The sequence below is a fragment of the Dermacentor silvarum genome, chromosome 9, assembly GCF_013339745.2.
Source record: "Dermacentor silvarum isolate Dsil-2018 chromosome 9, BIME_Dsil_1.4, whole genome shotgun sequence".
NCBI classification, from domain to species: domain Eukaryota; kingdom Metazoa; phylum Arthropoda; class Arachnida; order Ixodida; family Ixodidae; genus Dermacentor; species Dermacentor silvarum.
In genome coordinates, this window is record NC_051162.1 from 135,172,936 (window position 1) to 135,188,631 (window position 15,696).

The 15,696-nt window shown below is 44.8% G+C and overlaps 1 protein-coding gene across 1 annotated transcript in view; it reads right to left on the reverse strand.

The window, feature by feature from the left end:
- LOC119464413 (mRNA decay activator protein ZFP36L1) overlaps positions 1 to 15,310 on the reverse strand; it is a 44,804-nt gene extending 29,494 nt beyond the window's left edge. Inside the window, exon 1 of the mRNA XM_037725368.2 lies at positions 14,886 to 15,310. Within this exon, the coding sequence (XP_037581296.1) occupies positions 14,886 to 14,918 (33 nt within the window). The 5' untranslated portion in view covers positions 14,919 to 15,310. The remainder of the gene's footprint in view (positions 1 to 14,885) is intronic.
- Positions 15,311 to 15,696: the final 386 nt, after the last annotated feature.

The window sequence follows — 15,696 nt, forward strand, 5'->3', positions numbered from 1 at the left end:
ATTATATACCGGCTGTTCAAAATTAAGCTTTACGAAATTTGTAAAAATCACCTGTGGCAGCACAATCCTTACCGTTGAGCTGAGTTATTCCAAGAGGCGGACATTAGTAACACGAGAAATCGAAGCACATACTCAACTAATTAACAAAAATTGACTAATGAACTTCTTATGTAATTGCTTTACGACACCTATTGCAATTTACGAATTTAGCCGGTGAGCTTGTCAGGCGTATTCACTTGGAATGAATTTCCAGGATGACACCAGTTTCGAAATATTATTTCCCAAAGTGTGGGACGAAATATATGGGCGTTCCATTTACTTTTGTGCTTGAATGTATAAAACAGCATTTCGGTAAAAAAAAAAAAAAAAGAAAGTAAGTGGAACAACGTGCATTTTTACGGCGAGTTTGATGGCGCATATCTCCAAAGTGGTGTCATTCTGGAAATTCATTCCAAGTGGATACGCCTCACAAGCTCACCGGCTACAATTCGTAAATTGCAATATGTGTCGTAAAGTAATTAACTAAGAAGTTCATTAGTTAATCTTTTTTTAATTATTTGAGTATGCGTTTCGATTTCTCGTGCTACTAATGTCCGCCTCATCGAATAACCCAGCTCAATGATAAGAATTATGCTACCTGCCACAGGCGATATCTTAAAATTCCGTATAGCTTAATTTTGAACACCCAGTATATTGGCACACAGAAAACGATGATAGACTTATAGACGAACAGTCTATCGATATAGCTTGACTTAATATTTTCAGTTAGTGTCCTATTAAAGTGTAATAATAATAATAATAATAATAATAATAATAATAATAATAATAATAATAATAATAATAATAATAATAATAATAATAATAACTTTATTAGCGACATTGTAAACATGTAAATCTGTCCTATAGTGTGAGCCTTGTAATTTGAATGCCTGTAGCCTTATATCTGTGAGCCGTGCTATGATTGTATTACTGTATTCTTCGATCACTGTTTCCTTAGATCGCTTGCGTTTCAATACATGCTATGTTAGTCAGTCATTTATTATTCACTGTAAAAAATGATAAGAGTGCGCCAGAACTGTTGCGGGGAACTTTAGTAAATGCTGATTGATCTATTTATTGATTGTTCAGATGTAACGCACATGTTGCAACCTATGTGGAGCACAAACTTCTAGTGAACCGGTGTTTCCTATACAACGGCGGTGGTGCGTACGATTGTGTTGATCCTATATGCAGCGTGTCTCTCCGCTTCTCCACCACCAGCGGAGAACGCCACTCACACAAATGACTGGAGACTGACTCTAAAGTTTTCTTCCTATCGAAAAGAGATTGCGAACAGTGTTTGCTCAAACCGACACTGCATGACAGAGAGCAAGATACTATGTTAGTGCGTCAAAGCTTCGCATTATGGGCGAACCTGCAGCTTTCTTGCAAGAACAATTCTGTACCGTGAGTACATTATTTAAAGCAAATAACCGCTCACAACAAGCACTGGCAAATATTGCATGCCATGGAGAAGTGCGCAATACCAGTTTTCCAAACATCTTCAGGGGACACTGATCTCGGTTTCAGTGGATGAAATGCACTATACAATCGTCTTCCACAATACGCGTAGGAAAATAAGTGTTTAGTTCATATCAATGCGTTTCTTTTTAATTTGTACTGTCGTCTTGCACGTTAAGTGGTAGCGCTGTTGCCCATTGTGTTAATGTTTTCGTTCACGCTGTCAGTTCGAGAGTTACGTTATACGTGCAGCCGCCGCAGTGGCTTTGTGATGGCGCTGCTAAGCACGAGGTAGCGAGTTCGACTCCCTGCTGCGGCAGCCGCATTTCAACGGGGGCAAAACGCGAAGAACCTCGTGTACTCTAATGTAGGCGCAGGTTAAAGAACCTCGGGTGATCCAAATTAATCCGGAGTCTCCCAGTATGGCGTGCTTCATAATGATATCGTGGTTCTGGCACGTAAAATCCCAGATTTTACGGTAGTTTAGTTTAGTTACTTTGTAAAGTTGTTTGTTGCTGTAAATGCTACGCCACAATGTTGTTGCGTGTGCATATTCACCGCGACAAATTCGACTTTCTACCCGAACTACTTGCATAAATGTAATGGAGTATTTGTGTGTAGCGCCACCTGTTCATGAGTAAGGAGTAGCGCGTATTCTGCGCCAACATATCCTATTCATCTAATAAAAGAATAATAACAAGAAGCCAAAGAAAGCATAGGCTACGATAAGTTTAGAACGACAGAGTGCTGAGCAAGTAGGCAGAGATTCGCAATACGGAGAGGCAGACGCGTTCAGTCGCACGCTTCCGTGCGATAAGCTTGAGGAAATTCTGAAAACACTCTTCAATGAGCATTTTAAGAAACCGAGCGTAGTACAGTGTTCCGCTTGTTGCAACTACACGAGCTTTGCGCTTCTCTTGCACTGAAAAGCCCAACGGAAACGAATGCAGCTATCTTCGGTTTGCATGGGATAGACAGTGCTTCTAGCGAAAGCAATTTTAAATATAACGCGCATTATTCTGACGTTGGTGTTGACGTGATTTGGGAATTGAGTGAAGTAGAAGTCAGGGTATCACGGTATCCCCGCCGCAGCAAATAGCGACGCGATTACTGGCAATAGCAAAATGCGTAGAACAACACAAATACACGGTGGAGCATGGTAGAACACAATATCGTGTGACGTCACAGCAAAAAGCTGAAGTTAGTGTGCTGAGAAAAAATATAAAAGATGGGGAAAAGAAGAAAAAAACGCATCCCACACTGGCGCGGAACAGAAAGCGGGGGTGCGGAGCACGAGGCCTCCAAAATGAGAAATGGTGCAGCTGCTTTGACAACCTGCAACGCGTGGGGAGGCGGAGAGAAGGAAGAAGTGGAAGAAAGAAAACGGAGAAAGAAAGAAACAGCCGCAGAGAGAGGAGGAAGTACGACCGTACAACACAAAGATAGGAGTAGGCGCACACGCGGCGACAAAAGTCAGAACAGAGGCGGCACCGCGCGAGGCAGAAAAAAAAAAAAAAAAAAAAAAAAAAAAAATCCGAACAGAAGAACGCGTCTGTACACAGACACGGCGGACAGGCAGCGCGTCGCACCTGCAGCGTAGGGAGCGGAAACAAACAGCGCTCTTCACTCGGTTTTCATTAGCGTCAGCAAAACACGGCGATGGAAGAAGCCACACCATTGCAAGGTCGAGGGGTAAAGGAGGCCACTGATAAGCGCCCCCGGCATATCAGCAGGCCGCGATGAATTCGCAAGACTCGGGTACCTGCAGAACGAATGTTAGCACTAAGAAATCGCATAAATGATGCCAGCAGTCGTGTCTTGTGTGGCTTGTAATATTCCAGCAATGCATCTTCCCGTCCGCACCGAATACAGCAATTACGAAAATAAATGCAGTAACAAAATAATAATTATTATTATTACCATTATCACACCTTCGTTTGTCTAAAGTAATTCACGGAATTATTACATGCACGGATCTACAGCGTTGCTTTAGGTTCCGCCAGAAAATAAACTACCCGGGAACAAAGACCCTCTATTACGTTCCTTCCTCTTTCAGTAGACACTCTCCACAATATGCAAAGGATATATAGGCAATGCAGTCATCATCGGCGTCTTTCAGGACGTGTTGATTTATGTTTTGAGCTTCCTCTTGATCAGTTCTCCAGCCCCTTCATAGTTCATCCCTCCCCACGTATATGTCACCTCGTCAAAGGTACAATTTTAGCCATCGACTGTCTTCAAACACCGCTATTCGTTGTGTGACCAATTAATGTGTTAGCATGAGGAGTCTCGAAGTGGGAAAAAAGCATACGTGAAGTGTGGGAAGCCGCGGCCACTCGGTGTGTGTGTGTGTAAACTAAGAAAAGAAACCGATTAGTCATATCATATGAAGCCAACAAATAATGACACGAAGGACAGCACAGGGGAAGCTATCTGCAGTTCTTAATTGAGTTAAAGAAATCATAAATAAATGGAAATGAAAGTGGAACAAACAAAGCAACTCGCCGCAGGCATTACGCGTGCGATGCTCTTACCAATTGAGCTACCGCGGGGCCGTTGGCGCCGTTTTCCCATCCACTTTCTGGGGTGTTTGTCTATCTACTATATAAGACTAACCCTGGAAGCGCTTGTCTGTGCTATTTTTTTTCTTCGTGTCCTTGTTTTATTCGCGCTGTCCAAACTCATTTCTAACCCTGGGAGTGTTAGCCAGCGCCCCCACTCACGGCCATAGCAGTGGATCAAGAACATCCTATCTACCGCAGGCGTCACGTAGTTACTCAACTTTTTTGGTGAAAGCAAATGGTTGACCAACCCACGCATGCTACCAGAAGGCATCAAAGCTGCCGGATTCGAGACTCTCTCCACGTAATGAACGAGAAGAGAGGAAACCGAGGCGCCCAACCTTTATTAGTCATATCGTAAGAAGCCAACAAACAATGACACGAAGGACAGCTAATAATATGATACGACTAATAAAAATCGAGCCCCAGAATCACGCTAAACGCATTCTCGAACAGCCACCAGGCTTGGTTCATCGTAAATTTTTTGAGCAGGTGTTTTTCGCGTGCTGTAATGGATGTGCGTTGGTGGAACTGCCATGAAGTACAATAAAGAATATGTTACTGAAAACGACTATAGCTGTTATCTGTGAGCTCCAGTGATGAAACATACGTGATTAAACTATTCTATGAAGAATCGTACCGGTGAGTCAGAACAAGTGCACCTACGGCGCGAACGCGGGACCGAAGAGAGAGCGCCCTGCCGTGCTCAGTGCTTTAGATTCATTCTCCCTGTAGATCCTTACGATTCTGTACTGACGAACCATTGATAAGCCATCTTCCGCGGCGCCGTAGGAAACATTGAGAAGAAATGAACAGCGGACGTATTCTTTTTGGTTGCACTTTTGCAGTTCCCCCCCCCCCCCCTTTTTTTTTTTTTTCTTGCTTCACTTACCGTCAACAAGCTACATTTACAGGATGAATTACCAAACAGCCCAAATGGCAACTTCAGCAAGCTGACGCTCTGCCCTTCCTCCGTGTCCTCTGTCACCGTGATGCTAAAGATCAAGGGGCTTTACGTGATGCGCGAGGGTGACGCCGCCTAGCCTCGGCTTCCAAATGTACGAAATACGTTCTAGATGCAGAGGGTCCAGTCAGACGGTCGGTGCCAGGGCAGGGTTGGCGCCGAATGAGGCAATAACAGCCGGCCACTGTAAAATAATAGTTGACTGCGCACTGCCGTGAGTGAATGTGCCAGAATTACCAAATAAAGTGCAAAGGTCAACGTGGGTGAGACCAATATAGAAATCTCGCCACCATCGGTCGCTATCCGTGAAGCTGACGCATTTGATGCAACAACCACTTCGGCTACTGGGCAGAGCTCAGGCACGACAGAGACGGATGTTCAGCATCGCCTGACAGGCGGCCAGTCACTGCTGTGAGAGAGTCGCGCACGCGTACAACATCATCACCCGCCGTGGTTGCTCAGTGGCTATGGTGTTGGGCTGCTGAGCACGAGGTCGCGGGATCGAATCCCGGCCACGGCGGCCGCATTTCGACGGGGGCGAAATGCGAAAACACCCGTGTACTTATAGAACCCCAGGTGGTTCAAATTATTCAAGAGTCCCCCACTACGGCGTGCCTCATAATCAGATAGTGGTTTTGGCACGTAAAACCACATAATTTAATTTTAATTTTACATCGTCTGGTTAGGTGCAAATCGCGTAAGGTTTTACCAGAGTCCTTTACTACACCGAAGTATTAAAACTAAACTAAATTATATTACATGCATAGATTAAATTATTACGGTTTTACTGACAAATGTGTCCATTTATTTTAGCGGCCAATGAAAGTCTCTTCAGCCGTTTACCGTATGGCGCCGTCAACTAGCCGATCTAATTCCAACAATGAGCATGGGTCAATGATGTCCCAGTTTCAACTCTTACACCACTGAGGGACTGGCAAGTAACAGGGCTGAGGAGAGGAAGCAGACGCGTTAATGAGAATAAAATGCGCGAGATTCGAGCACCTGCTCAAACACCGGCGGTCGTGTGGGGAAAGTACGTGCAAGCACCGAGGGCTGGACAACCAGTTTCGCCAGAAAAAAGGCGCGCGAGCTCAGTTTTTCGTTACGCACAAAACAAGCTCGCGCCTTCCCTTCGCAGAAGATGCCGTGTCCTCGGGGGTCAACGCAAACATTAGAAACGAGACGTTCGAAGCAAGTCTGAGCAGAAGGACATTAGGAGCTGCTCTCTGCCTTTCGGTTCCCTCTCTTCGCGCTCGTTTCTGCCATCAATAGCTCGAGTGAAACGACCCGAGCGAGGATTTTGGGGAACTCCTTTGAGCTTCCTCATTTTCTTTCCTCGGGCCCTTCTTCCCTCCACTTCTTGCGCTTAAGCCCGCCTTTCCCTTCATCTTCCTCCTCTCCGCAAGGTGGGCCGCATTTTAAAGGGATGCCACGTCGTTTCTTTCCTCCCCTGCCCAAATCGCCCCTCCAGTGTCCGGAACAAGTGTAGCCACGACTAGAACCATTACATAAAATACTCAAAGAATAAAAAGAAAGAGAGAAAAAGAAAGCGAAAAAGTAGAAGGGGAGAGGGGTGGCGAGAATAAAGCGCCGCGCTTTTGGAAGCGCGCTATGGGGGGAGTCGCCACCAGCAGATGCCCCGCAGGCACGCAGCGGCACAATGGGGGCCCCCTTCAGCCCCCAAGCTGCACAAAAGCAGCGAGGAGAGAAGACGCTTGGTGCGAGGAGACCAGACGGCACCAAGCGTGGGAAAAAGTCCCGCGGCTGGCACCCCGGTCCCCGCCAGGCGGCGCCCGCTCAGCCGAGCGGGGGTGGAGGGGGGGTCGACGCGAAGAGGCTTTCGTTCCGCCGCGCTGCACGCTCGGCTGCGCCTCGGAGACGCTGCTTGATGACGGCGACGCACGATGAAGCAGTCAGCGGGACGCCACTGGGTGGGGAGTCGAGGGCATCTCCCGAATTCCCGCCAGACGGCTTGACACGTGACCCGCCTCGGAGCGAGGTCGCCGGTTCGATTTGACCGCGGAAGGAGGCAACCTATTTTATGACCACCAAAGCTCAGCCCGATCAACCATCACGCCAACTGATTCGACTACGGATCCAGATGCTCCTAAAGTGTTGCATTACTTGGTCTAACGAAATTCAATGCATTTATTTGTCGGGGAAAAACAAGTGCTAGCAATTATTCTGCTGCAAGGGAGACGCGGTTGCTCCTGCACAATAATATCCTGTAATTCGATAATGATAACTTGTCTGTATAGGCAGCTTACGAATTTGTTTTCTCCATTTGGGCAAAGCAATTTATTATTTTGACAGTATCAGATCGCCTGCATCCCTTCGAAGCGCTATGCGGTTCTGCAGTATTTTATGCTTTGCTCCTTCGACGACCACAACGCTGTTTCCTTGTTTCATTACTGTCATTATGACCGTGCGCCAGATACGATCACCTTTCAGTGGTTTCTCATTTATGTAAGCGCCTCGGTTGGTCGGAAAACCACTTGTCAATGACAGGACGTATATCAAATGGTGCAAAGAAGCTTTCTTCAATTTTATACCCAACTGCCGCCACAAAGCATTTACATTTTATGTTGTTTAAATGTGAGGAAATATTCTATTCGATATTCGAAGGTCTTTTTTGATTTTAATATTCATTTTCAATCCAAAAATTTCTCTGTTCGAATAACCCACTGTTTAAAAATAAACTCACACTTGCAAGCGTACCTACCGCTCATTGATTCGTACTTTTCTTTCTTTATTACTGCTTTTTTTTGGCCACTCGACATTCAATATTTGTAACGGACAGTAGAGAACCACTGCCGATGGCAATGCTACTGGCCTCCGGGATGCCTCAAGGGCCTGCCATTCGAGATCCTGTGGCGCTTGCAATGTCCGTGGGTTGGCTAAGATAGCTCACACCGGTTCAAGAAAAGGATTACTGACGACATATTGCAACGTAGGTAAGGGTGGATGAACCACTTGTCGAATACACGTGCAAGCCGAAGGGCGGAAGCAAGTTGTGCTGCGTGCGTTTATACTTGGTGTGTCTCGACCGCCATCCCACGTCGACAGGGTTTCGGGACCGACGTCTTCGTTTGCTGGTGTATCAGATGTGTGAGTGATAAAATGCGACCTATAATCGGCAACGTGTTCATACCTCGAAGTGGAGTTGGTGTACAGCACGCACAATCCCGACGCTGGACGGACGACTACGGAGCCGTGGACTTACTGGTGGTAAAAGCGGCAACATGAGAAGTTTCATGGGTAGCTATATTTTTTATAGTGCGCCTTGCGTCTTGTCGTTATGACGACTGTTTGCCTTGTTGTCTTTGCGCATGTAGGGGTCAAGGACCCGTCAAGCGCGTTGTAGCTTTTACCCTCGACCCCTTCATCTTCGTGGTGAAAATACTACATTATTATTATTATTATTATTATTATTATTATTATTATTATTATTATTATTATTACGTACACTCTTCTTTTCATATTTGTTTGTTTATTCCTTTTTTTCATTCATGTTACCGAGTAGTTTTTTTTTTTTTTTTGTTCTTTGATTTGGTGTATGCGTGCGCCAGCACTCAGATCTTAGGGTTGATCCTCGGCACGGTAAATGATTATTATTATTATTATTATTATTATTATTATTATTATTATTATTATTATTATTATTATTAATTCGCCTGAAGTATTTCTAGCACATTAGGGTGGAGCCAGCACAGGCAGCCGTCATCCTGGTGTGAGAAGACGAACACAGTTTACTCGGCTGGGTGCTTTCAAAATATTATTGTCGAGTACCCACGTGCTAGACTCGAGGGTCACTTTCAAAGACAGATCCGCTCTCCGTCATCAACAGTCACGGCAAGCTATAACTTTGGGTTTCTTTTTGTTGCAAGCACCACTTTTGATCCTATAAGGTTTCTTTTGAGGACTGTCGCAACAGGAACAAAATTCGCGGCTTCTCCCGGTGTCTCGAACCAGCCCATCTGTAGCGGCAGTATGGTTCCTCACACGTGTGCTGCCTCCATCGGCGTGGAAAGCGACTCTCCTCTCTCGCCACTGGATCCCTCTCCCGCTACAGGGGAAAGGGAGACGAGGAGGGCTGCAAGCGCTCCCTTGAGCACAGCATCTAAACCTTCGACGTCGAAAGCACGTGCCCTCTGTATCGGCCGTGAAACCCCGACCACCACGATAGCGGGCGAAAGGGCCAAAGAAAGCTGTTCGCTCTAACAATTCGCGACGAACCTAGAGTCAAAATTACATGTCCCAGATAACGGCAAGTGCCTGGAAATACAGAAGAATAGCGCGATCTGTCTCCTCTGCTACGAATGCTACCAATAGCATTCTACTCTAAATGTCAGGCTATGTTCCGCTCTCCGCACAAGGCACACACATGGAAGCTGACAAACATGTATATCAGACCCCTGAAAAAAAAAAAAAAATCACCGTAAATGCAAAACGCAAGATAATTTAGCATCACAAAAATGTTGCCGCAATTCGATACCTTTCTAAGAAAGAACACGAAATTATGTATACGCTCACTTTAACTGGCTACTGGGATTGTAATTTACGGTTCTTCTTTGTTTATTTATTTCAGTACTCTCAATGCCACGAGGGGCGTTACAGAGAGGAGCAGTTATCAGAAGATACAGTAGTTATCGTGGTTTTGAAGGATGATGGGTCGGGATTACTGGCAGGGAGGTGGTTCCAACTGGACGCTGTCTTTGGCACGAATGAGTTTGAGTGGAGATTTGTCGGGCAGCTTGGGACGTGGACCTTGAACTTGTGGTCGATGTGAGATGAGATGTAGCAAGTTTCCTATGGCAATGCTTTCTTGAGGTATAAATTGATTTCGTAGATTTGGTGAAAGAGAACAAGCCTCGCCATTTTTCGTCTAATTCCATGCTCAGTGAAATCAAGCTGGATTTCCATGGAAGTTACACTTGCAGTACGGGAGTAATGAGAAAGAAGGAAACGAGTTGCGCAGCTTTGGATGGCTTCGAGTGATGAGATTAATAAGGCAGATGGAGGATGCCAAATACATGCAGCGTATTCGAGTTTGGATCTGACGAGCGTTTTGTTCCAGAGCAACAGCTTTACAGAAACTGGTGCTAGCATGAAAATGCGACGAAGGAAGCCTAACATTCCATTAGCATTGTTAGCATGAAGTTAATATGAGTTTGCCATGAAAGATTGTTAGTGATATGGACGCTAGCTGAGATACTTATACGAATTAACAGACTCAAGGACGGCAGTGTTAAGTGAATACGGGAAATGGTCAGTGCGATTGCTAATGCGTGATACGCACATTGTTTTACATTTATTCACGTTTAGTTTCACTAGCCAATCAGTACACCATGCTTTGACATGCATCTGTTTGAAGCAAGCATTGTGGGATCTACTGGGAGATGACTAACACACGTGTGTTATTCATCTCCCGGCCGATCACGCAATTGTCTGCAAGAAGTCTAATTTGTGAGGAAACATGTTTAGGAAGATCATTAATACTGATAAGAAAGAGCAAAGAACGGACTGTTGTGGTACACCAGAAAGAACAGGATAAGTGGGAGAATCTAAGTTATTAATTAGCTCTGATCTATTGTTTTTGATACAATAAAAAACATTCTGTCCACCAAGTACATTGGGGCCAATATTAAGGCTTCTCAATTTTAGTAGAAGACAACGGTGGCAAACGGTGTCAAAGGCTTCCTGAAAGTACACAGTATAAAATATCCATGGTCAAGAATAGAAAACAGAAAATTAGTAAAAAGCTGGAGCTGAGTTTCACAAGATTAGTGTTTCGTGAAACAGTGGTGATGTTCACTAAAGAGGATGTTATTTTGTAGGAAAATGACTAAGTTCGAGCAGATTACGTGTTCGAACAGCTTGCGTGTAATACTGGTTAATTTGACAGGTCTGTGGGCTTGATGCGTTACCTTGCCTACGGACCGGCACCCCCCTTCCCCCTTCTATTCGTCAGGAATCTCAGAACACTACAATGACTGGGTGAAATTTTCTGATGAAATAATTAATGAGAACATCTCAGTATGCAGAAGAAACACAGCACTGATTCTATGAGTACTAGGCGAAGAAGATGGTTTCAAGTTATGTATCAGTTTCGCAATGCCAAACCGCTCAACAGTGACTGCATCCACAAGAGGATAACTGGTCGCTGAAGATGAGGACCCACACACAACACATCATTTGCAAACAAAGTTACAAAAAGGTTTTGAAAAATAACACAGCATTCTCTTGACGGAACCATGTCCCCTTGCTCATTACATAGTTGCATTTCATGCGTTTTTAGACGATTTACAATACTGCAGAACTTCCGTGGATTAGATTGCAGCCAGGATTGAATGATATCCGTAAAATAAATTATACTTAGCCTCTCTTAAAGGCATATTTATATTCCAAATCAATGTTTTGATACAATGCCCAACGTTCACTGGTATCACAACATGACGCATTCCAGTACAAGCTACTTTCTTTACTTAGACGCCGGTTCAACGTTCCAGTATAACAAGGGGAACGAAAGGCACTACAGACAGCGCAAAGTGGCACATATTTTTCTATCAGCAACTAGATTTGATTATTGAAGATAGTCCAGTTTAGCTGAATTGAATGATTTGAAAAATTGTGCATGTATTCATAATAAAAGCTTTCCAGGTCGGTGTTCATGAAATCAAGGTTAGCTTTTTACAGCGTAAGTTGTTATGAGCTCATTCCATTCCAATAGCTGTTTCGGGTCGCGATGATGCCGCTGCCGGCGTCCCCCGCGTAACCGCTATCGCCAGAAACGCGAACAGATTCCCGCCGGGATCGAACCCGCGCCCGCTGCGTGTGATACTCTACCACTGAGCCACGCAAGCGCTTACGATCGGGCCGCCGAAAATACCCTATTTAAGGCAAACGCAGGGTGAGACGACTCGAGCCTCCGCCAGTATGGTGGCGCCATCTAGTTAAGGTGCCTGCAAACGCGGCGCGCCCAACATGTAAGTTGTAGTTGTAAGGCTTGATCGGGCTCAGCAGACTGTTGAGGAGAGAGCATTACAAGCCGCAGCTCGCCGTCGACGCCGGGCGGACAGTTCAGATCGTTTTCGTCAAAACGAGGCGAACAGACTGCCGCGAAGACCCTGTTGTGCGTGGTGCCCAAATTGGAGGTACTCTTGAGCCGCTCCACCAGCTTACGCTGTGACTGTGCTGCGTGTGCCGCGCAGGCCTGTGACTTTTTGTAATCTTGAATAACCTTTGTAGAATGGTATTTCTGCACAGTCCTGGTGTTGCATGTGAATGAAAAAATGCAGTGATCACTGAGCCCAGGTAAATGTGCTAGATCAGAAATCTTATGTAGCTCAGTGGTTGGAACTAGGTCGAAGAGTTTAGATGAAAGGGGAGCAATACGCGTGAGTTGTCCAACAAACTCCGTTAGATTGAAATTGTTAGACCAGTTAATGAAGCAAGTGCTCTCAGTGGTTAGTGACGTGACTGCACCGTTGTGTTTACTCCAAGAAATATTTGGATAACTGAAATCTCCTGCAAGAACGATGGGGGAGTAAGGGTAGCGAACAGTGATGTTATGCAAGGGTTCATGCAGGACCTCACAGTGGTGGACAATAACATGCACATACGATAACATTTTTCTTGCCTAAGCAAACACATGTGCACACAAGTTCCAAAACGACATGTAACTGGTATGACATGCGACGACAGCTGAACAGAAACTTCAATCAATACACCACCACCGATTCTGGATTCACGATCAGACCTGCACAAATTAAATGCATTGGCACACTGAAATATTTCCTAATCATGTATCTTGCTTGACAGCCATGTCTCAGTCAGGGTCACAATGTCAGCCCCACAGTGATCGGTAACAGATGATAACTCATCACGTTTGCGTACAACTCTTCGGATGTTAGTAAAAAGAAAATGTACGTATTCTTTATTATGACTGTCACTATTGTGCCTGCATTGCTACGTTTTGTCCACTATGACCTTGACTGGCGCCAAGGGGAAGAGCCGCAACTTTCGTTCATGAAAAACCACTTACATTGGTTTCAGATGGTTCACATACGCTGTCTGTTAGAGGGCAATAAGCAAAGCATATTTTATCGATGAATAATTTGTTGTCATGCAAAGAGTACTGTTGACCCGACGCCCTTGCCATATTGAATAAGTTTCTTGAGCGAATTGCGAGTACATTTACAAAAATCTTCACTGATGATGATTTCTTACCCTTTTAACCGTGATTTGCTTGGGAAGAAAATCAACAATCGAGAAGTAAACAACGCAAAACACTGTGATCTAGTGATGTTATACTTTGCCCGATGTGTCTGGTTGAACGGAGAAAGGATTACTCGAAAGCCTGAAACACAGCTCAGCTACAAAGCTTCATTTGTGCATTAATCAGAGGAAATGCGATCGACTGAATGGCAGTTCATAGATTCTGGTTGTATATAATGTCCCACACCTAATACAAGACTGTCAGGTAATTAGTATGCAGCTATTACCTATTAAAAATAGTCACAGATATCACTCAGAAGTGGTGCGAGTGTTGAAAATGGCATAGTATATTGGTCTCCCTCATGAGTTCGGTGCAGACATCTTTTAGTAATCAAATGGTCAGTTATCAATAAGGAGCTAAAGTAGCTAAAGCATCAAGCCTAGCTAAATCACATCTGCACTAAGTATTACATACAAACAGCTGAAGTCAGCTGCACTCAACACCATCAGCTTTCGCCTACAGTCCAGGGGTGAAGCTACATTGACCATACGAGCAATGCGAGGCCAAGTTCAGGAAATAAATACATTGAAGAGTAAGAATATATATTAGCACATTTTCCAGGCAAAATTGTAATTATTTATCTTATTTGTTTCAAAAATTCTTAATAAATGTGGGTATTATGCCAGCACTTTTAATTTAGTTATCACAACATAACAATTTTGGGCAGTCAGATATTTTGTCTGTGCAATGAGCCAAAACTTGTGGTGTGCAAATAGCAAATTTTTTTTGCAATATTTTGAGACTAAATCAATTATGAATTGAATAATGCCAGAATCGAATTGAATATAGAATAGTTTTTGAATAATAAGCAGCTATTTTCACAATTGATGTAAAACGGCATTCTCAGCCTAGTATTCATAAGCTTAACATCTTTCCGTCACAATCGTGCATTATCGAGTGTTGTTTATCAAAATGCATGAATGGAGCATTACGAACAATTAAGCAATTTGTTCGCATATACAGACGTTTTCAGAGGGTGCAAATTATTTGTGTAATGTAGCCTGTTGCACTACGTAACCTGTGGCACTACTTAAGTTTTGAAGTTTTATGAATGCGCACAGTTGACATTTTAACCAATTCGAAAACTATCAGAAAAATATTGTTTACGAATAGTGACTATTCGATTCAAAGGCTGAATCGAATACTTATTTGAACGCTTCGAATATTTGCAAGCCCCTACCTAGCCAAAACTAATGAGACCTAAAAAAGCATACAAGCGTAATGATGGGGTGGGAAAGAGAGAGAGAGAGAGAGGAACGAAAAAAAAAAGTGCTCTTCAGGTAGGTAAGCCTTATATAAAGCAATATCAAAACTTGTAGCACGATTTTATTTGTTGTAAACGCAAATATTTCAAAAGCAACAAGTGAGCATGGTTGCTAGCACTCGCCGCGTGTGGTGGTGACGTCATGTGAATCAGAAAAACGTCACACGGCCTGACGCATGCGTGTATGCGTACTGCTTTCACCACTTTCTCTCCTGACGCGAACACGCAACAGAGGGCGAAGCCATATCTACGCCTACTAATATAAACTATGCGCCTCTCCAGCTAAAGCACACACATAGCAGCAGACATGATTCTTACCGTGAGGAGCATTCGTGAATGGGACAATCGCATAACACCGTGTCGACGGGCAGCTAGAAGAGCGTGCGGCGCACGTCAAAAGATGATCATCGGAAGGCGAATTCCCCACTAGCTGCACATAGCACTGTCAGCCGACACCTCAAGGAACGTCACGTCACTTCTATTGCAGTCGTCCAACAAACGCCACGCGTCCTGATTAAGGGAGGCTGGTCGAAATGCGCAAACGGCCGCAGACCACGGGCGCGCCTCCCGCTATGCCAGCAAGTCGTGTTGCCGGTGCTCGGATCAATCAGAAGACGTGGTTTTTGAACACCGATTATCGCTGCGTGATTGTAACGAAATTTGTTCGGCACACTCGTCACGTGCAAAGGAGAGCTATGGAAGGGGCAAAATACAGCAAGATGGCAAGCCCCGTTGTCGGCCTTACTTCGAGTCCCACGCACGCACGTTTACGCAACACTCAGCAACCGACGCAGTCCTTTGGAGGCTATGTAGGGGAGCTGGCGCCATCTCTTGCAAAGAGCGCTACTTGCAAACTGCGAAAGAGAAAGCGAAACCAGATGAACGCAAGCGAAACTGCTGCCACGCAGCAGTACGTTGAGGCAAAGCCTCCCCGATAAACTATGGTTGAGGCAATGCCTTGAGGCCAACATGGTTGGCTGAGGCTGCAGCGTTTTACGCACAACAACGGTCCAGTGTCTGCACCGCCCGCGCTTTGCTGAGTCGTATAGGTGTACTTACGTCACTTGATGTTTTACGTCAAACGCCCACAGAGCTACGTCTGTCATAATCAACGTTTTCATTACACGAA